Raw genomic sequence first — 20,773 nt, 5'->3', positions numbered from 1 at the left:
GTTGTAGAGTTATTATTTTGAGTGTAGAAGGGCTGTAACAATTTTAATAGGCAAGACATTTCAATATGCAAAAACTCCTGGTACATGAGCATTACTTATAATGAAGAAGAAAATTGCTTTGGAGCCATCAATTAGGGAGGATTAGGAGGTTATCCATTCAACAGTTATCAAGATAACAAGCCCAATTTACTGAGAAATTCTTCTGCATATGCACCATAAGAATAAATGGGAGCACAGGTCATTTCGTAGAAAAAGAGCCGGAGGAACTCATCAGCATAACTCATTAGAATATGCCACGCCTCTTGCCATCACTGGAAGTGTGTCATTAGTATAACTGATTTGCATATGCCACACCCCCTGACATCACCTATTCTGGCTGTTTTGAACCCAATCCTGGCCATTCAGGGCCGAAATTGGGCCCAAAATGGCTGAAAAGGGGCCCAAAATGGTCAGGATTGGGCCGCTGATGAGCGGGAGAGCGATCCACCACCCATCAGAGGCCCGATCCAGGCCGTTTCGGCCCCAATCCAGGCTGAAAAGGGGCCAAAATTGCTGAGAGTCAGGTGGGCGGGGCCACCTGACATGTGACCTCTTTGGGGAACTGCCAGAACTGCGTTCCTGTGCATTCCCCCTCGAAATGTGCCCTGAATGGGAGCGTCACTGTATTCTTGCCACTTGCAAATCAGGCATCTGAGTTCTTACCTGCCCTTAAAATTCTTGTGACTTCTGTGCCTATCTTTTCTCTTTAATCAGCATTTTGGCCTTATCTGTAAAATGGGGGATTTTCCTCCCATTTTATGCATCTATTGCAAATACAAAACTGAAGGATTGTTACTCTCAGCATTTGGCTTGGATTCACCAGAAAATGTCTGCATGATCAAGGGTCTTTGTACAAGAGGAAGTGTGCAAAAACAGCACTCTGACGTCTCATCCTAAGGTTACCATGTCACATTCTGACCCTTTATCCCGTTCATTTATTATACAAGCAATTTCTGAGCTCTATTAAGATATAAGAAAGTGCTAGGTGTTGCAGAAGATCTTGCACAAGTGGAATAGGGCTAAATCCCTCTATGGTTCTACTTGTGCAAGTCAATCTAAACTTTACCCTTCTGTGTTTCCTGATTTATTTATTTTTTACAATGCATCGTTTTGCAACCCAAGTGAAGTTGTTTTTCAAACACCCTCAGCGGTTGCTTTTTGTCACTGGGAAGAGAACCCCCGTAAGGGTCATAGAACCATTCACCTGTTAATAGCCACCGGAACATCTTAAGCACATTCTCGGGGATTGAATTAGCACCAGCGAGATTGCACATATGCATAGGAGACCAGACCATGCGGATCTGTGCCAAGTAAAATACCAGTTCGTTTGAATTAGCTGATTGTTCTCAATGCTCAGGACAAAATTTTTCACTGAGTTCAGGAGTGTCTGTATGTTGGGGAGGGGAAAGGGGGAAAGGGGATTGGAAAGACAGTAGAACTTATGGTTGTTAACTATCTTTAGGGGGAAAGGGGGAGGGGGAGGGAAGGAGGGTTTGTTCTAGTAAACTTTCAGTGATCTAATGATAGTTACATATTATTGCCTTTTCTCTCATTATTTTTAAGTTCAAGTTTATGATCAAAGTTTGATTACCATTTTGTGAAACATTTCTTAGATTACCAACTAGAAAGAAATCTTGTGCATTATACTAAGAATATCTTACTATGAACATTTATCTATTAATATCTTTGAATTGATATCTTTAAAAGCTTTGTAACTATTTGTATTTGTAAGCATTATTATAATAATTTTTTTTAAAAAATAGAAAGTTGTCCAAATAGAGAGGGATACTTATATTAAAATTCACAAGTGATAACTTGCATGTGTGATTTGAACTATCACAGATCTAATGCCACAAACTGAATTATCTTGTTTAAATACATTGTATTAGGTTCATACATTCCATTGCCAGTCATGAACAGCCAGTGTGGTGTAGTGGATCTGCAGGAACCCGGTTCAAATCTCCATTTTGCCAGGAAAGCTCACTGGGTGACCTTGGGCCAATAACACACTCTCAGCCTAACATACCTCATAGGGTTGTTGTGAAGATAAATGTAGGAGAGGAGAACAATGTATGCTGCTTTATGTCCCCATGGGTGGGGGAGAAAGGATATAAATGAAGCAAATCAATAAATACAAAGTGGTCCAATGATGTATGGGTATATCTGCCTTTATATGTTTGCAAAATAGGGGGTAGGATTATACCACCATGTCCTAAGTGTGCCTTGCTTACCTTCTGTGTAGTGGACATAATCTTTGAATGGGAGTCTCACAAAACTAAGGGCAGAACTATACAGTATGTTGGCAAACGTGGTTCCCAAACAGGCACCTACCTGTTAACGTGAATGCAATGGTCATTTGCAAAGGAGATACAGGACCAAGCTAGAAGTGATGAATTACACTTGAATGGCAAGTGAACAGATTCACGTATATTCCTTCCTGTTCACTTGCCATTCACTTGTGCTCCACTCGATTGAGTGGAGTGCAAGTGGAGTGCAAGTGAACAGGGAGGAATACACATGAATCTGTTCACTTGACATTCAAGTGTAATTCGCCACCTCTAGCTTGGCCCTCAGTTAGAGGAAAGAACATGATGAAGATCCTTTCATATGCAAATCATCTTTTCCCATCTTGCCTGGAAGCTTGGCCATATAAAACACAGTAAAAAAATAAAAAACCCAGCCAAAGGGGAGGGTCATTTTTAGGAAAGAATTACTGAGTTCTGTTTCAGTTCTTTCTTGGCCACTGATTCTCTCTTGCAAACGACTCCCCTGCCCCCATGTAAGTATTACTTTAATAAATTCAGTTATGATGGTGTTCTGGCTTTTGTGTTGCTCTGCTGCTAGATGAGGATCGGTGAGAACGAATTGATTATTTTTATGTGGATTTTTTTTATCCTTTGATTGCCAGCCATTATAGGTGAATATTAATTTGGGAAAGGACAGTATAAATATTTTATATAAATGAATGAATTGTGAAGCAAACCTAGGGCTGGGATTTGTCTGAATTGTTTGGCTTGGATCCCACTGAAAATACCTGATGATGGAAGGATTTCTATCGGTGGAGCACAAGTTTCTCTTTTTCCCGGCCCCCTCTGCAGACCAAAATTCCCCCTGAGATGCTGCTGCCAGGGAACAGGAGACCTTCAAGAGCAGCATTGGGGGGGGGGTCACAGACCTGCCATGGGAGGAAGGAAACAGTGAAAATTGCCTCCGTTTGGCAGAAATCGTCCACAGGACACATCCCCAATGTTGGTAGTAAAGACCTGTGTAGGAACAGGATCTTCTGTGTAGATCATATATGTGACCTGTATTCTTTTTAAGCCTCCCCCCCCCAAAAAAAATCAACCTGAGCCACTCACCTCCTCACTAATAAAGCGTGTTGTTCTTCTGGGCCCGATTCCTCTTGTCATGAAGCATTTGCTCCTTGGAAAACACTCGCTGGTTGCTCAGAAGGAAAGGGGGGGGGAATCCCTAAACTAAATAGGAAATGGACAAAAGAGCAGAGGATGCCCTTGTCGAGAGAGTTACACATCCCTGATTTCTTATTTTTCTGTGCCAGGTTCCGGTTTAGTGGTCGCATCCTTGGCTTGGCCCTTATTCATCAGTACCTGCTAGATGCTTTCTTCACAAGGCCGTTCTACAAAGCACTGTTAAGGCTGTGAGTATTTGCATCTCATAACACAGAGTTTTCTGTTGGTTTGATGTAGAACTTTTCTGCTTTTGAGAAGGAAGGGATTGTCTTTAAAGGCCCCTTAAAGGTTATTTTCATCTATGCTGCCATAATTGTATATGATAAGGCTGCCATTTTATGCCTAACTTACCTAGAAGCAACACTATGGGACTTACTGCCCATTGAACACATGTAGACATAGGTTGGGTCCATAAGATACTCATCACAGGGAGTTTCGTGTGTTCCCGTGACATAATTGTTCATTTCGAAAGCTCATCACATGTATTTAGCATGTTGAATTGTACCTTGCCACCTCAGGAATCCACCTGAAGACTTTCATGATTATTTCATGTGATCTTTTTGTCCGGTAAGCAATTACAGTGATTGCTTTATACTCCTGAGAAGGAGGCTTTTCTCTGTTAGCTGTATAGTTCAGATTCCAAATGGTGAAATAATGGATGCTCTCTAGTCATCTGTGTTTTTATGCTTCTCCTTCAAACTGATAGCTTCTACAAAGTCATGACTCATGGGATAAGGAATTTCTGGAACTTGGGGAGGGGCAGCAAAAATGTTGCAATGGGTTTTTTGTTAAATTCCTTTTACACCGCACAATGCATATCAACATCTGCAACAGTCAACTTTAGCAGCAAGTGGTCTTGCCAGACATCTTGCCATGAGTATAGTAAAATGAATCATGTACACCGGGGCTGACACTGCAACCCAGGCTAGGCTGCCAGGCCGTAGCTGGCAACCCCCAGAGGAAATGGGGATAAGGCCTGGTGCGCCAGCATTGAGCTGGTATGCTTACGTCACTTACAGTAAAAACCAAACATGAAAAGGTGGAGGCTCTAGCATTATGCAAAAAATCTATGATTTATTTTTTTTTTGCAAAACGCTTAAGAGTTTTTGCAAAATGCTGCAGTACCCACCATGTTACTTACAGTTTTTATCTGAAGAAGTGTAATAGTAGTGGCACATATTCCTCCCTACGTGCCTGAGGTGCTGCTGGCAGACAACGAGACAGGCTTCAAGAGGCCTGGTATATCTACTGCAACCCTTTCACAAGGAACAGCATGTGACGTCCCAGAGCCAGTTTAAGGTATTTTGTCAACTTGAGCAGGGTTCACCCATTGACGCCTCCCGTGCTGGGTCTGACCCAGGCCCCCAAGGTTTTGACCTGGCCAGCAGCAACACTGGTCCAACTGCCAATGGCCAGAGCAAGCCAAGTCCCTGCAATTCAATTCAATTCTGGTTTGAGGCCCATGCAGGAGAAGTAATTCTTCTACCCCCTCAAGGTTTCGCCAATCAAAACACCCTTGCCCTCCTTAGAAGGATAAATATGAGTCTCTTTGCCCATCCTTCCCATGATTAATAACAGTGCAGGGAAGCAGTTTAAACTTGAGAACCTGCGCAGGGATGGACTGTTACCCTCAGCATGGCAGCACCCCTAATCCAAACTGAAGCCACAGGCGGCGGCTGTTTGACTTTATAAACTACTGGGAAGGTCTGATCACAGGTCACACAGCATCTCTTCTCACTAGGCCCCACTTTCAGTGGAACAAATTAAATTAGACTTGATGAGTAGGAACTAAGAGTACTTGTGACATTTGGGATGCCAAGTTGAATCCAGCCAGCTTTTTCACTCTTTCTCACCCAGTTCCTTTTAATACTACAGCCAGTAGTACATGCGGTAGTACATTCTCAGCCTAGCCCTTTTGGTGATCAAAGAAGACCTCTCCCCTCCTTTTCCCCCACAGAAAAGGTAGATGGATCCAATCCACTGTCTCGGGATAAATCTGAAGCAGCTTCTTTAGCAATAACTTTTGAAAACGCACATCTTTGACTGATCAAAGTGCTCAAACTATAATATCTGCATTGTACATGCTTCATGAAAATGCTTTCAATTTGTCCTTGTTAAAGGAAAGATTGTCTTGTCTCTCAGTGTGGGGTAGAAACAGAGAATAAATATTTTTGAGTAAAATCAATAATAGGGCTTTATATAGGTAAATGAACCAAGAAGAACCAAGACAGTTTTAGCCAGGATTAAATCCATGAGTTTAAGTAGAGTTTACCATGAGTTTAAGTAGAGCTTACCTGTTTGTCAGTGAATGACAGGAAATATTCTGTGTGTATTCACAGCATTCTGTCTCCTTGTACCTGACAAAGGGAACTCTGACTTTCAAAAGATCATATCCTGAAAATCCAGTTGGTCTTTAAGCTGCAACTGGGCCTGAATCTTGCTTTTCTACTGCAAACCAACACGGCTACCCACCAGAAGCTAGCATTCCATCTGTCGCTGTGGTTAAAATGTAAGAAGAGCTTTGTTGGATCAAACCCAAAGGTCCAGCATCTAGTTTCAGACAATGACCATCTAGGTGCCTTTGGGAAGCTCACAAGCATGGGATGAAAGTAACCAATCTCTCATGCTTCTTATTACCATTATCAGGCATTCTATGAGCCAAGCTACAAGAGACGAATTACACGAGGAGGAGCAGGTGAAGGGAGTCACAATGTTAGCTGGGAAGCTGAGTTTTAAAAGAGATGGGAAGGCTTTGTCAATTTCCCCTCTTTACAGAGCCAGAGAAGATCACTGTTCAGAGGCTTTATAATTTCCTTTTTGCCTCCTGAAGGCTCTGTCAGTTTCACCTCCCCTGCTAAGGGGCGATGAGGAAATTAACAAACCCTCTGAGCAGATCTTCCCTGGCTCTGTAGAGAGGGGGAAATTGAGGAAGCCTTCCGATCTCTTTTAAAACTCAGCTTCCCAGATAACATTGCGACACCCTTCACGTGCTCCTCCTTGTGTAATTCGTCTCTTGTAGCTTGGCTCTGAGATATACAGCCTCTGAACATGAAGGTTCTCTTCAGTTGCAATGGCTCCTGGCTGAAAACCGGCCTATTTTCTAGGCAGCCAGGGGGCACCTGTACACATGCTAGCCTTTGAATGTGAATGACAGACTATGAATGATCAGAGTTGTGATTATATATACTGTGTTCTTTGTGCAATCAGGCCATGTGACCTAAGTGATTTGGAGTACCTGGATGAAGAGTTTCATCAAAGTTTACAGTGGATGAAAGACAACAACATCACTGATATCCTGGACCTCACTTTCACAGTCAATGAGGAAGTGTTTGGACAGGTAGATGTGCATATAAAGGGAAGAGCTGGAAAACGAAGTTGAAACAGAAACTGGGAAAGCCCTGTAATCTACTAATAAAACTGAGATGTTGATGGAATGTGTAGCGTGCAAGAGGGGAACAGATGGTAAGAATGGAGGGGTGGGGGAGCTAAGCAGATTGCCTGAACTGAGGAAAAAAATTAGCAAGGAGGTGAAGAATGAGAGGCTTATGAGACCCCAAAAGGTGACTGTGCCACAGAAGAGATTCCAGTATTGAAAACTCAAGGAAATAAGAGAGAGGAGGCAAAAATGGACATGCTTACCAGTCAGACTTAAACTTGTCTCATCCTGGACAGCAATAGTTGAGGGAGAAAACAGATTATTTGTCTCTTGGCTATTCTCTAGTGAATTCCAAGTGGCATACTTGGGAGTTAGCCCCCTCTTTATCCTCCGTTATGAAGTACGTTGGTTGAGGGAAAGCCCACTGTCACCCATTGAGCTTCAGAGATGAGCAAGCTAAAACCCAGCTCTTTTCAGCAGTTCAAGCTATTTTATCACCCCAGCAAGGTATACCCATTTCCGACTGGGTCTGCACTGCTGCCAGCTGGGTGCAAGCCAAGCCCCTGCAGCGTTGCCCAGGAGTTGATGATGCCCATCACTTCTCATGCCACTGGTGACTGGGAGTGAACTGACCTCTTGCAGAACTTCAACACCCTCCTCATCATGAATTGGGTAGAGAACTTAGGTGACTTGGGTAGAGAACCAACCCTGCTTCTCAGTCCAAATCCAGCATATGCTCTAGTAAACCACAGTGGCCCTCAGGCAATGAGAGGCCAAAGTCAAGTGGATCCTTCAAGCAGATTCAGAGAGACAAACACATTCAGAGACAGAGGCGATTGAAAATATATCTCTGTACCTTGGTACTGCTTGACAGTTTGAAAGCTGTACCGTATAACCAGGGCTTTTTTTCTGGGAAAAGAGGTGGTGGAACTCAGTGGGTTGCCCTCAGAGAAAATGGTCACATGGCTGGTGGCCCCGCCCCCTGATCTCCAGACAGAGGGGAGTTGAGATTGACCTCTGCGCCGCTCAGCGGCGCGGAGGGCAATCTCAACTCCCCTCTGTCTGGAGATCAGGGGGCGGGGCCACCAGCCATGTGACCATTTTCAAGAGGTTCTGGAACTTCGTTCCCCCACGTTCCCCCTGAAAAAAAGCCCTGCATATAACATTTCCCTCTAATTGCACTAAAAGTGTTCTATATGCTACTGTGTTGATTATCTGTATGTGTGACTATCAAACTAAATTCTTTTAAATAAAATTTATCATCAGGCAACTGTCCTTTTTATACATGCAAGGACCTCAGTTTTATGAAAGATACTATTAAATATATTTGGAACTGGAACGCTTGCATGGTTTAATACGATCTATTGGATTTATGACCCGGATGGCCTAGACTAGCCCAATTTTATCAGCTCTCAGAAGCCAAGCAGGATTGACCCTTTTTAGTACTTCGATAGGATTAGGAAGTCAAAGGCAGGCAATGGCTGACCATCTCTGTTCATCTCTAGCTTTGAAAACCCTACAGGGTTGCCATCCCTCAGCTGCGACTTGTCAGCACTTTCCACCACCATCTTTCGATTTATGTAACACTGGATTACTACCTGTATTTAGTTAGCCTATTTGTAACCATTTCTTTCTCCAGTGCACTCAGGGTGGTGTATATGGGGATGATCCCGTTTATTCTCACAACCACCCAGGGAGGTCGGGGAGGTCTCCAGGTCACCTCGGTGCAATCCTGTGCAGAGTTACTCCATTTGAAATGCACGGAAATTGATGGGCTTAGACTAGAATAATTCTGCAGAGGATTCCATTACTAGTGAGCATCGTAGCGGAGAGGGGATCGGAATTTAGATCTCCCCTGTCCAGATTGTTTTTCCCCTCTGTCCATTGACCCACTCTGGTAACCAACAGATCTCTATTGGAAAACTGTATCATATCAAATGGGAAAAAAATACTTTAAAGCTTGACATACACGATTATACAAGTATTAACCAAAAAAGGGTATTAACCCTCCCTCAGACCCCCTGGTTCTTTGCTCAGTGTCTGAATATTGAAAATCTTCCTGTTGCTTCCCAGCATGTACTTTTGATTTATCTGTTTGTTTGCTAGGTAACAGAAAGAGAGTTGAAGTCTGGAGGTGCCAATACACAGGTGACTGAAAAGAACAAGAAGGAATATATTGAAAGGATGGTGAAGTGGCGAGTGGAAAGGGGCGTCGTTCAGCAAACAGAGGCTCTTGTCCGTGGCTTCTACGAAGTAAGCATCAAAACTTGGCACCGTGTAGTGGCCATCAAGGCCATCCCTGTGACAGTGAACAAACTGTACAGAGAAATAACAACAGCAGCAACAACTGTGCTTATATATCGCTCTTCTAGACAGATTAATGCCTCACTCAGAGCGGTGAGCAAGTTAGCGTTATTATTATCCCCACAACACAGCTGGGGAGCTGGGGCTGAGAGGCGTGGCTTACCCAAGGCCACCTACTGAACTCACGGTATTAGTGGGATTCGAACCAGTAGAGGGATGATTCGCAGCTGAACCACTGTGCTACTCTGTGGTACTTAGTGGCAGCTTGAACATGTGCAGTAATACCAAGCCACTTTTCACAATGGGTGTGCAAGCTATTGTTAACCATAGAGTTTCAGGAGCAAATGGATCTTTTGTCCAGTGTATGCTGAGTAGGGTTCAGTTCAAAAGGGAAAGCGTATGGTGGCAGAATATCTCTCTGTCTCTCTCTCTCTGAATATGTGTGTGGTGTATGTATACACACACACACAGAAACCATCTTTTAAAATGTCGGCACCCATTTGGACAGAAATCATTTCTCAAAAAGCCACAAATGATTGGTACAAAGGCTTTATTTATATATTTACACCATATTTTGGAGGTGAGGAGATTCTGCCGATCTTCCTGGGGATACCCAACAACGGAAGGACTTTGCAACATCTGCCAATGAGAAAAAGACAAATCTATTACAGGAAATAGGAACTGGACTATTATATAAACTGAAGCTCATTCTGTGTACAGACCAGTAGTGTTCAGTGATTTTCTTGTTCATTATTTAATGACTGTATCTATGTATTGGTTAAATACTCCATGACATATTGAATATTGTCTATGGAGGATTGAACACTGACCTGTTATAGTTTATGCTGTCAAGCACATGAGCACTTTAAAATTTAAAAATTTAAAATTTACAGTTTTGCAATAAGGATATAGAGTTTTCTTCTTCCCCCATAGGCTGTGCCTTTTTGTTTAGAGCACAATTAGTTGTGGACAATAAGAGTGGCCCTAGATGGGGATATAGAGCTGCATTGAAGAGAGTATCAAAAGCTGCCAGTTCTGTGATGCTTAGATGAACATCGCAGAGGTTACGATCCAAGTGTAAATTTACTTTGATGCACAAATCTCCTTTCTTGGCTGAGTGTATTTTTCCCCTTATGTTTCAATCATACCAATTTTTGTGTGTCAGCACGGTTTATACCAAAAAAAGAAATAATTCATGCTGGATCTAGCTACCACTCTAATGATCAATAAGAGGCATTTGTTGATGTGTGCCAAAAGATACCGAATAATTAAGATGATGCTTTTATGGAAACAACTTTTGATGGTAAGAAAGTGTGCCATCTTATCAGAATTAACACAGAATCTGATAAATGAATCTGTGTGACTGAAAACTTTGCATAGCCTTGCATGCACAGGACTTTGTTCAAGCCCATCATGTTTAGAAGCCAATTGGCAGATATTAATTCATGTATATTCTTTATTTATAGCCCACCTTTCTCAATGACACTTAAGATGGATTACATGGTGTAAAAAATGTAGCCAAATGGTACACACTATCTAATAAACAATGCACTAGGAATAGGATTACAAAAATTAGAAATAATGCAAAGGTGTTCCAGACATGATATAGCATGTGCTGCAGAAAATGGAATTACAGAAGTAAAAAACAATACAGTAGGAACAGGATAACACATCCCACAAATAGATGATACATACCATAAAGAGTGGCACTGACTACAAGCCTTCTCCCAAACAAGCCACCATCTGCATAATAGCCGCCATCTGCTGTGTTTCTCTTTTACAGTTCAGGTGTTTTAAGGATAGCTACAAAAAGCACTAAAACTATGGTTTGTCTTTCAGGTTGTAGACTCAAGGCTTGTCTCTGTTTTCGATGCCAGGGAGCTAGAATTGGTTATCGCTGGCACTGCGGAAATAGACCTCAACGACTGGCGCAACAACACAGAATATCGGGGTGGTAAACTATCTAGTTGCTTTTCCTTACCATCTTCCATTTCAATACATCCGTGTTACCTTCTTGATGGTAATACTCACTGAGTTCTTAACAAGAGGCTATCTAAAAATGATTCGGCCTAGAGAAAAGTAAGCTAGTGTACTGCTGAGAATCACTCTAAGGACTACGGAGGTGGTATGTTGTGTGTCCTGGGACACAGAACTGTAGTGATTCCCATCCCATAGTCATCATCAGAAACCCTCTGCAGACCTGCAATAATTGCAAAAATCTCTGCAGTCGCAATCCCGCGTACTGCTATATCTCCTGGTCACATGTGATAGGGTTGCCAGGCCCACAGCTGCAAATCTGAGCAGCTGCTGGGAAGCTTTTGGGGGAAGAACTTGCAAAGGGGAAGCATTGTGGACACTGTGACCCTTCCTCCACAACCCCCAACGCTTTAGGAATTCCCCAGATCTCTATGGTAAAGACCAGGGCTTTTTTTCTGGGAAAAGAGGTGGTGGAACTCAGTGGGTTGCCAGCAGAGGGGGCAACTCTTGGCGAGAAGTGGTGCCCCTGGTACCACATGTGGGTGTGCAAAGTGCGCGCACGCTCCCAGGACTGCACAATGACGTCACTTTGGGTCAGCTGGAACAAGGGGGGAGTTTTTTAAAGTTTAAATTGCCCTAGGAGAAAATGGTCACATGGCTGGTGGCCCCGCCCCCTGATCTCCGGACAGAGGGGAGTTTAGATTGCCCTCCACACCAGCGGCGCAGAGGGCAATCTAAACTCCCCTCTGTCTAGAGATCAGGGGGTGGGGCCACCAGCCATGTGACCATTTTCAAGAGGTGCCGGAACTCCGTTCCACCACGTTCCAGCTGAAAAAGAGCTCTGGTAAAGCCCAGACATGCCCATGTTCAAATCTAATAGAAGAAGCTGGAGGAGATTTGCTGCTGCTATTGCATGTCTGACCTAGTCATAGGATGCAGGACAGCCAGAAATGCAGAGCTTATAACTGTTCATGGGTTTTTAGACCCACAATTTCATATTTCATTATGGAAAAAGACAAGTTTGTTCTCCTTATAATCGCAAGTAAAAATGTTGGAAGGGTGGCTGACAGCAGATGACTTAACAGGCTTGCGAACTTTCAATCAGATATTCAAATGTTCCAAATAATATTTTTGATTCATTCTCTTTATAGACTGTCATAGAGCATTGAGGAATAAGCTATCCCAGCGTTCCTTTTCACACCATTTCTCTCCCCCTCCCTCTTTCTTCTGGTATTGGCAGACAAGTTCCCCAAAAGGTAGTTTGCCCACCGTTACTAATCTTGCTGTAAAATGTGTGTTGAGGAGATAATAAGATGCAATCTCAGTTCACACAGAATGATAGTGAGCCCCCAGTAGGCCTAGCTAGATAACTTTGCAACATTCAGGAGTTCCATGAAAGACCCCAGGGATTCCACAGCAGGCCAATTAATGTGGAAAGTACTTTCCATGGGTAGAAAATTTGAGTAGCACTAATAGCTAGGACTAAAACAAACAAAAAAATGTCACATGAAAAGAAGGCAACCGGTCATATTGCATTAGTCCATCGTCATAACCAACTGCAACTTCTTTTGGGATGTTTCTAATGCATTTCTTATCTGCACACTTTCTGTTTTAGGTTACCATGATGGACATATTGTGATACGGTGGTTCTGGGCTGCGGTAGAGAGGTTCAACAATGAACAAAGACTACGGCTGCTGCAGTTTGTCACAGGGACATCTAGCGTGCCATATGAGGGCTTTGCAGCCCTTCGAGGGAGCAATGGGTTACGGCGCTTCTGTATAGAGAAATGGGGCAAAATAACATCTCTTCCGAGGTATTCTTGTATTTTTAATACCGAGTGCTCTTGCCAAGATTTATTCTTATGCTTTTATTTTACGATTGTTCAATTTCCATTTATAACCATACTTCATAAAGGGATATACAGCATATAATGTTATTTGACATGTTCGGAGTAAAAATAACTTAAAACCAGTTAATTTAAAAACAGTTAAAATACGTCTGATGCAATAAAACAAACTCATGCCCCTGCACACCAAAAATCTCATTTGCGATAAAAATGGCTACATTAATAACAACAACAACATTCGATTTATATACCTCCCTTCAGGACAACTTAATGCCCACTCAGAGCGGTTTACAAAATATGTCATTATTATTCCCACAACAATTACTCTGTGAGGTGGGTGGGGCTGAGAGAACTCTGAAAGAGCCGTGACTAGCCCAAGGTCGCCCAGCTGGCTTCAAGCGGAGGAGTGGGGAATCAAACCCAGCTCTCCAGATTAGAGTCCCGTGCTCTTAACCACTACACCAAACTGGCTCTTAAATGCTACAAGTGTTGTTTCTCCTGCAGAAAACAGGTCTCTAATAAATAATCATTCTCTAAATAGGGTGTGATCACCAGCAATAGCTGATTGTGTGCCTTAGATGTCCAAATGTCATGCCAATGATACCTTTTAAAAGGTTCTCTCTTAAGAAACCAACAACAGCAACTACTGGGTGACTGGATACGACATAACTTGCATGATTCACTCAGGCCCAGCTGCTTGATCCTGCCGAACAGCAGCCACCCCGTGGGAGCCAGTGTGAGTAGTGGTTAAGAGTTTCAGGCTAGGATCTGGGAGATTCAGGTTCAAATCCCCACTCTGTCATGGAAGCTTGCTGGTTGACCTTGGGCCAGTCACATACTCTTAGTGTAACCTACCTCACAGGGCTGTTTTGAAGATAAAATAGAAGAGAATTATGTAAATTGCTTTGGGCTCCCATTGTAGAGAAAGACCGAGTATAAATATAGTAAATAAATGATAAATGCAGCTGAAGATGAGTGTCAGATATAAGGTGGGTGGGTGGGTCAGTAGGAAGGAAGCAGAGAAAGATAAGGATATCAGGGTTACCAGGAGGCAAAAAAGAGAAAACAGTGGGGAAGGGGAAAATGAGACGCCCCCCTGCAAGTCCTTGTAGGTCCTCCACTTGTAAAAGAAATAATTGACAGTTTCCTCCTCTAATACTACTCCAAAATCTTCACCCTGAGGCATCTCGCCTAGTATTAGCCCTGGCCCCGCACAACTTGCACCAGCTCCATAATGTGACTTGTGACTGTTCTACTCACAGCTGTATCATCACATTTCACCACCTGTGGTTTTTATGCAACAGATAAGGGAAAGGACCATCAGGGCTACATACCAGAGACCCATCAACTTGAGGCAGCATTCACTATAATCAGTTAAAGATTCATATGGAAGGGAGATTCATCTCATTTTCACCGCTGGGCCTGCATGGCAATGAGAACAAGTTTTTGTCAGAGCTCCAAGAATGGCAAAGTGCTCACTGTGCCAAAAGGACAGGTTCTGTCGAGTTGTTAGCTTGCCACATTAGAGATCCGTTTCAAGAATCCGATGATGATCTGACGTGATCTTTTAGGCTCATCGCTTTTTGAACATTAGCATTATGTTATGTTTTCAGCAATATCATGTCCCTTAAATTCTGGAGCTGACACTGGCTACATTTATGAAATCATTATTTATGATTGGGTACAATTTATTACTTTGGGTGGGGGTGGGCCCTGGTATATCTGGAAGCCATCCAAACCTAGTTGCAAGACTGGTTCAACCTTTTTGGAAGGAAAACCTCTGAATCTGCCACAGGCCAAACTTGAGGTCCTTTCGGGACATTCTTTAAGTACCACACGTTCCTTCCAAAGCTTTTGAGAAGTGCACGTATTTTTCACAAAATGTGCTAATTACAAATTGTGTATAACTCCTGTAGAATCCTACTAAAATTAACTTGCTAAGTAGGAAAAAGGAAGGAAGTTTTAGAGTTTATGCCCCAGGGTTTTTGTCTATTTAGTTCTAAAAAGTTAATTGGCCTCTTTCTGCTTGCCTAACTTTTATTGTTCTCCCAGATAAGATTTGTTCAGCTAGTCTCGAGATAGAAATGTATGCTATTTTCCATTCATCTGCTAATTACTCTTCTTCCAAAGAGGCTTCATCTCCAGAAGAGACTATGATTTAATTGGGACTTTCCTACATTTGGAGCAGGGTTTTAGCTGCAGAAGCAACTGTTTGTTTTCTAGTTTCCTGAGCAGATATATACATTTTTTGATCTAACAAAGTAGTCCAAAATTATACAGAAAGTTGCAGACGCAAGATTTCCAACCTTTTTATTAAAAATATTTCTACCCCACTTTCTCTCCTCACTCCTCAGAGTCAAGGTGGCTAAACCAGATTGCAAGGACACAGGTTACCACAGTCCAAATAGATCAAAACACGGATTTAAATATGCACATTACAAATTTAAAAACACTCAAGGAATTAAAAAGCCACAGGTTTAACAAGCACACAGTATCAGAACGGGCATAGCTAAATCTACTGGAACTATTTACTCTCTGGAGTGAGACTGTCTTCCATGCCTTTCTAAATTGAGTGCCCTTCTTATCCACTCTCGTAACTAGAGATGGGCACGATCCCCAAAAAATTAACGAGCCAGCAGATCGTGGTTTGGCGCTGGCAACGATCCCGTATTAACGATCCACACCGATCATCTCCCGTTCCCGAGCCGTGGATCATGGATGCCAAAGCAGGGCACGCTAGTATTCCCAGCTATGTGGGAAGGTGGGTTGTGGCGGCGGCCAACTCTCTCAGTCTCTCTCTCTCTCTCCAAAGGCTAGCAAGTAGCAAGCAAGAGCTCTGTCCCACTTCACTGCTTGCAGAATGTGAAACCCAGCCTGGGAGACCATGGCTATTTATAAGCATGGGTCCCATTCAGCAACACAGGAGGTCTGTGTTTGGCCGTCAGAGCTGCCTATCAGGGTTTGCAGGGATGAGTGCCCATGGCTACAGAACACCCCCTTCCCCCTTCATCCCCTGGGTGTCTTCTCCCAACTTGTGACTGCTTTGCTGCTCCATGGTTGGAAGGAAGCCCTGCTGATCAAGGAAAGCTGGGCTTCCATTTGGGTTTCCAGGGCGACAGAAGGCGGGCAAACAGAACTCAGGCATTCCCCTGCCTCCGTTGCCAGGGGAATAGATTGCTGGCATCTGAGTGTCTGGATCCCCGAACTGAGCCTGAATGCCCCGATCCATGCCTCTCCCGACTGCTGGATCGTTGGCTGTGGCTGATCACGATCCGCTGGGTCACGATCGCGCGATCGCCATTATTGTGGATTTTTTTCAATCGTAATGTAGATCGTGCCCATCTCTACTGGTAACCCATTCTGAAGGACTGGGCCTGCCATGGGAAAAGTCTCATGATCTCACTGTAGGCTCGTAATTGCAGCTGATATGTAAAAGTGGCCACACCGGGGAAGACAACATATTTTCAGGTGGGAAATGACATGTGAGAGAAGTACTTAACCCTTTCCCTGCCTACCTCCTTTCCTCTGCAGCCCATTTCTTTTCCTCAGCCAGGATTGAGAGGTGTATTTCTCAATCAAGTAGAGACAGGGGTGGCTGTGGATCCATTTATTTTACCACCACAAGTGCCCTTCGCCAATGCTACTCTAGCCAAGTCAAACTGGCTCCAGAGGTGATGATACTGTAACCCGCCTTGGATACCCAGGTGACAGCAGCACAAGGGTGGGGAGGGGTGCGTCTAAAGGGCTGCCATCCTCTGGGTGGGCCTGGAGTTGTCCTGGAATTACAGTTTCTCTCCAGATTACAAAGATCAGTTCCCTTGGAGAAAATGGCAGCTTTGAAGAAAAGACTGTATAGTACACCATAGATTTTAGGTTAAATCCCAATCTCCTCACTTCCACAGGTACCATTCTCCAAATATCCAGGAATTTCCCAGGCCAGAGTTGGCAACCCTAGTGCCTCCTCCCTTGCCACTTCCACCATTTGACATCCCAAGCAGCCGTTTGGGTTGCTTAGGCTATAAACGGGACCTGAAAGTGAAGAGCGCCTAAGAGGAGAAGGTGCAAAGTTTTGAAAAGTTTTGTCCCTTCCTAGGCACCAGTCCTTTATTGCACATCTTCTCCCTCTCACGCTACTGCCTTGCATATCACCAGCTATGCCAGGGTTGAGACCAGACATGTTGTTCCAGCTTCACTCTGTTTAGATTGTGCTACTGTACAGATTTCATGGGCTGCTGAGAATTTCTGAACAGATCGCCAACTGTTACTAAAACGTACATTTCGTCTTTGCAATTTGCAGGGCGCATACCTGTTTCAACCGCCTGGATCTCCCACCCTATCCATCCTATTCAATGCTATATGAAAAGTTGTTGACAGCTGTTGAAGAAACTAGCACCTTTGGACTTGAATGAGGAAAGTCAGGCTTTTCAGGTGCTTTCCTGGTCGGTGACATCACTTCCTTTTCTGCTGCCATATGATTTTTTTGTGTGTGTTTTTATTTGTGGGGTGGGAAATCAGGATTGACAAAAAAAAAGAGCTGTGCATGAAGAACAGCCTTCCTTTAAGAACTAACCTTCATGCTTTCACCTTCGATTTCCAATGGACAACTGGCCTGTATGCAATATAAAACAAAAACCAACTGTCTCAAGGTCTCTGTGTATCTCCACATACCTCCATTAGCAACAAAGAAAATATGAATGCAAGTTATGCTACACTTGACCAAATGTTAATGTTTACTTCCATCTACGTTGATTAAAAAACAAAACAAAAACCCATCAAGCATTCCAAGCTTTTATATGCCCACCTCTCCTCAATGACCCACAGTTCATCCTTCGTCTTAACAGCTGTATCCACTCATGGGAGCCGGCCAAGAATTCCTTTCATCCATCTTTGATTTTCTGGTATGTACCATACATAGGTGAGAGACACCTATGAGCAAAACTGAATTTTTTTTATATGTGAACTCATAACCCAAGTCAACTGCATCAGCTGGAGCTGGGCCAGACACATGGTGCAGATCAGACATTTGAAACAAATCAAACCTGTGATGCAATGCAGAGTGGGTTAGCGGTTGTTTTCAAAAAATGTTCACTGCTGGTACTGGAATGACCTTGCACTTCACGGCCAATGAGGCATGGAAGGGATTGTAATGTTTATTGTGTTGACTTGCCACATGAGAAGCACAAATTTGTGCACCCAAGAAAGATATCTTATAGACAACATAATAGACAAGGCCCACCTTACCAATTATTGTACATAGTAAAACAAAATTGGAAGACTGTTCTCTCCCTTCTTGATATCTTCTGGTTCTGTTTATTGATTGTTTTTTGATGTTGAAAAGCTTTCTTACCGGAAAAAAAACCTAAGACAATCCTGCACCGTGTATTGGAAGCCATTAATTGCTTACAGTATCAATTGATCTTGAATGGTGGTTTGGTTTCATTTCTCATTGATCTTAAATCCTCCATGATCACAGTACTGGTTCTGCATAGAAGGACTGGACCAAAATTCAATTAATGTGAAGCTGCAGAGGATAGCACTGAGGCAGGATGGATGACCCTGTTATCTGCATAACAACCAGCTCGGTGTTTGAACTGGTTCCTAAAGCCCCACTCTCTGATCCTCTTTGTTAGTGAATTGGAGAGACTGCACTCTTTTGTAGATTTTTGAAATAATGGATCGTATACAGTCCAATCCTATGCAGAGTTACTCCTGTCTACGGTCACTGAAATCCACGGGCCTGGACAGGAGTAACTCTGTTGCATAGAATTGCACTGCTTGTCTTGTGAGCTTTGATTACATCGAAACAAGGCCCATTAGAATCTGTGTACTTTTAACAAGCACTGCTGAAATACATTTTTAAAATAAAATCAACTTTGTCCTTTCCTTCACCCCCATTGCCCTGATTTTTCAAGGCTGCAGTCCTATACACACCTATGTCTGGGTGAGCATGTACGGATTGGACTAAATGTGTATTTTGGCCTTTTACTTCAATATGGCACAAATATTTAATTTGTTTTGTGATCAAAGTATAATCCCATCAAGAAACAGCAAGTAGACATAACGAAGGTCAGCTCGATCCATGTTCTTGTACAATTCTTGGCTTTCCTAAAACAGACTACCTAAATGCCTCTTGAAAGCTGCTGTTTCTCTTTAAAGAGCCAAATTTATCTTCAGTCAGGAATCATTTGCCGAAGGGTCTCTCACCCCAATTGGGGGGAGGGGGGATAGTGGCTTTAAGATAGACATGACTTCTGTGCCATCTTTCAGCGAATACATTGCTTTTTAAATCAAAGACTTAAGGGCACTGCCCAGCCAGAGTTCTGTGCTTTTAATTTTCATTTATTTCATTGGATTGGAGCCTTCAGAGACATTCCACTTGCGGATGCCGTTTCCTCTGACGGAAGGAGCATTATTGTCTCAAATCCGGAAAAGGCTCCTTCTGACAGAGGGAAGTATCTCCAGTAGCGGAACAGATCCATGAGATTCAGCCCAGTGAGAGAAATTTAAGCCCATGTTTAACTCTCTTCCATTGAAAGAAAGGACACTTAGGGAGCAATCCTCAACAGGTCTACTCGGAGCTAAGTCGTATTTTACTCATTGGTGTTTACTCCCAGGAAAGTGTTCTTAGGAGTGCAGCCTTAAAAGTGATAACATTAACCTATAGAGGCTTTTGACATTTTTAAAAATATAACAAACATTCTGCTGGGAAACCTGTATGATCTTCCAAGTCTAAAATGCTTTTCAGAAAAAAAAGTAAAGCAGAGGCCATTTGTTAAGCAAATTTGGCCTCAGCACATCAAATAGATATATGAAATCCAGGTGCTTTTACCTGGTTTACATACTGAGTTAAAGAGCAAGTAGGCAAGATTAATACTCTCTTTCTCAGATGAAATAAACCAGCCTAGCCTTGTCTGTTTTTGCCTGGGGAAGGACTGTTCAAAAGCTCACCGTGTCTCTTAAAGTGCTGCTCATTCAGCGCCGCCATGCTGAATTGTCGTGTTCCATGCAAACAAAAGGCCTATATAATATTATTAAAGAGACACAGTTTAAGCCAGACAAGTTGAATAACAATTAAACTCCCCTTGCCCCAGGTGGCATTTCAGTTTGAAATTACGTTAAATTAGACCCTCTGGCATTTTAGATTTAAATATTTATTTCAATCAAGGCAGTTAATTTGGGAATAACTAAAGGAGCAACATTAGGTTGTGGGTGTCCATATCAAAACTAATTGAAATTTTTGCCCTGGAGAATCTCCACTCAAGAATGTGTTGTCAAAGAGGGAAGGCATTGCTATATTTTTAAATAAATCTTTTACTGCTGACATCAGAATTACTACAGATTGCCCATATTACCAGGTTTACTGCAGCAGTCTACTAAATGCTGTTAGTCTACAGCAGGGCTTTTTTTCAGCTGGAACACGGTGGAACGGAGTTCCGGAACCTCTTGAAAATGGTCACATGGCTGGTGGCCCCACCCCCTGATCTCCAGACAGAGGGGAGTTTAGATTGTCCTCCGCACTGTGGCATGGAGGGCAATCTAAACTCCCCTCTGTCTGGAGATCAGGGGGCAGGGCCACCAGCCATGTGACCATTTTCTCCAAGGGCAACGCACTGAGTTCCACCACCTCTTTCCCAGAAAAAAAGCTCTGGTCTACAACCTCTGCTCTCAAGGAAACTTCTTGGTGAGCTGCTTTGAGACCAATGGAGGATGAACATTACCAATATTTGGTGGTCCACAAGATGGATCCTCTGGTGGGAACT

The 20,773-nt window shown here is 43.1% G+C and overlaps 1 protein-coding gene across 1 annotated transcript in view; it reads left to right on the top strand.

Moving 5' to 3' along the window:
- Nucleotides 1–17,422, top strand: part of HECW1 (HECT, C2 and WW domain containing E3 ubiquitin protein ligase 1) — a 186,924-nt gene extending 169,502 nt beyond the window's left edge. Inside the window, exons 23-28 of the mRNA XM_054991627.1 lie at nt 3,599–3,697; nt 6,717–6,846; nt 8,992–9,138; nt 11,029–11,143; nt 12,782–12,980; nt 17,311–17,422. Of these exons, the coding sequence (XP_054847602.1) occupies nt 3,599–3,697; nt 6,717–6,846; nt 8,992–9,138; nt 11,029–11,143; nt 12,782–12,980; nt 17,311–17,422 (802 nt within the window). The remainder of the gene's footprint in view (nt 1–3,598; nt 3,698–6,716; nt 6,847–8,991; nt 9,139–11,028; nt 11,144–12,781; nt 12,981–17,310) is intronic.
- The last annotated feature ends 3,351 nt before the right edge of the window (nt 17,423–20,773 follow it).

Source organism: Eublepharis macularius, chromosome 11, assembly GCF_028583425.1.
Source record: "Eublepharis macularius isolate TG4126 chromosome 11, MPM_Emac_v1.0, whole genome shotgun sequence".
NCBI lineage: Eukaryota > Metazoa > Chordata > Lepidosauria > Squamata > Eublepharidae > Eublepharis > Eublepharis macularius.
The sequence above is the reverse complement of the archived record's forward strand: the minus strand, read 5'-3'. Positions and strand labels throughout refer to the sequence as shown.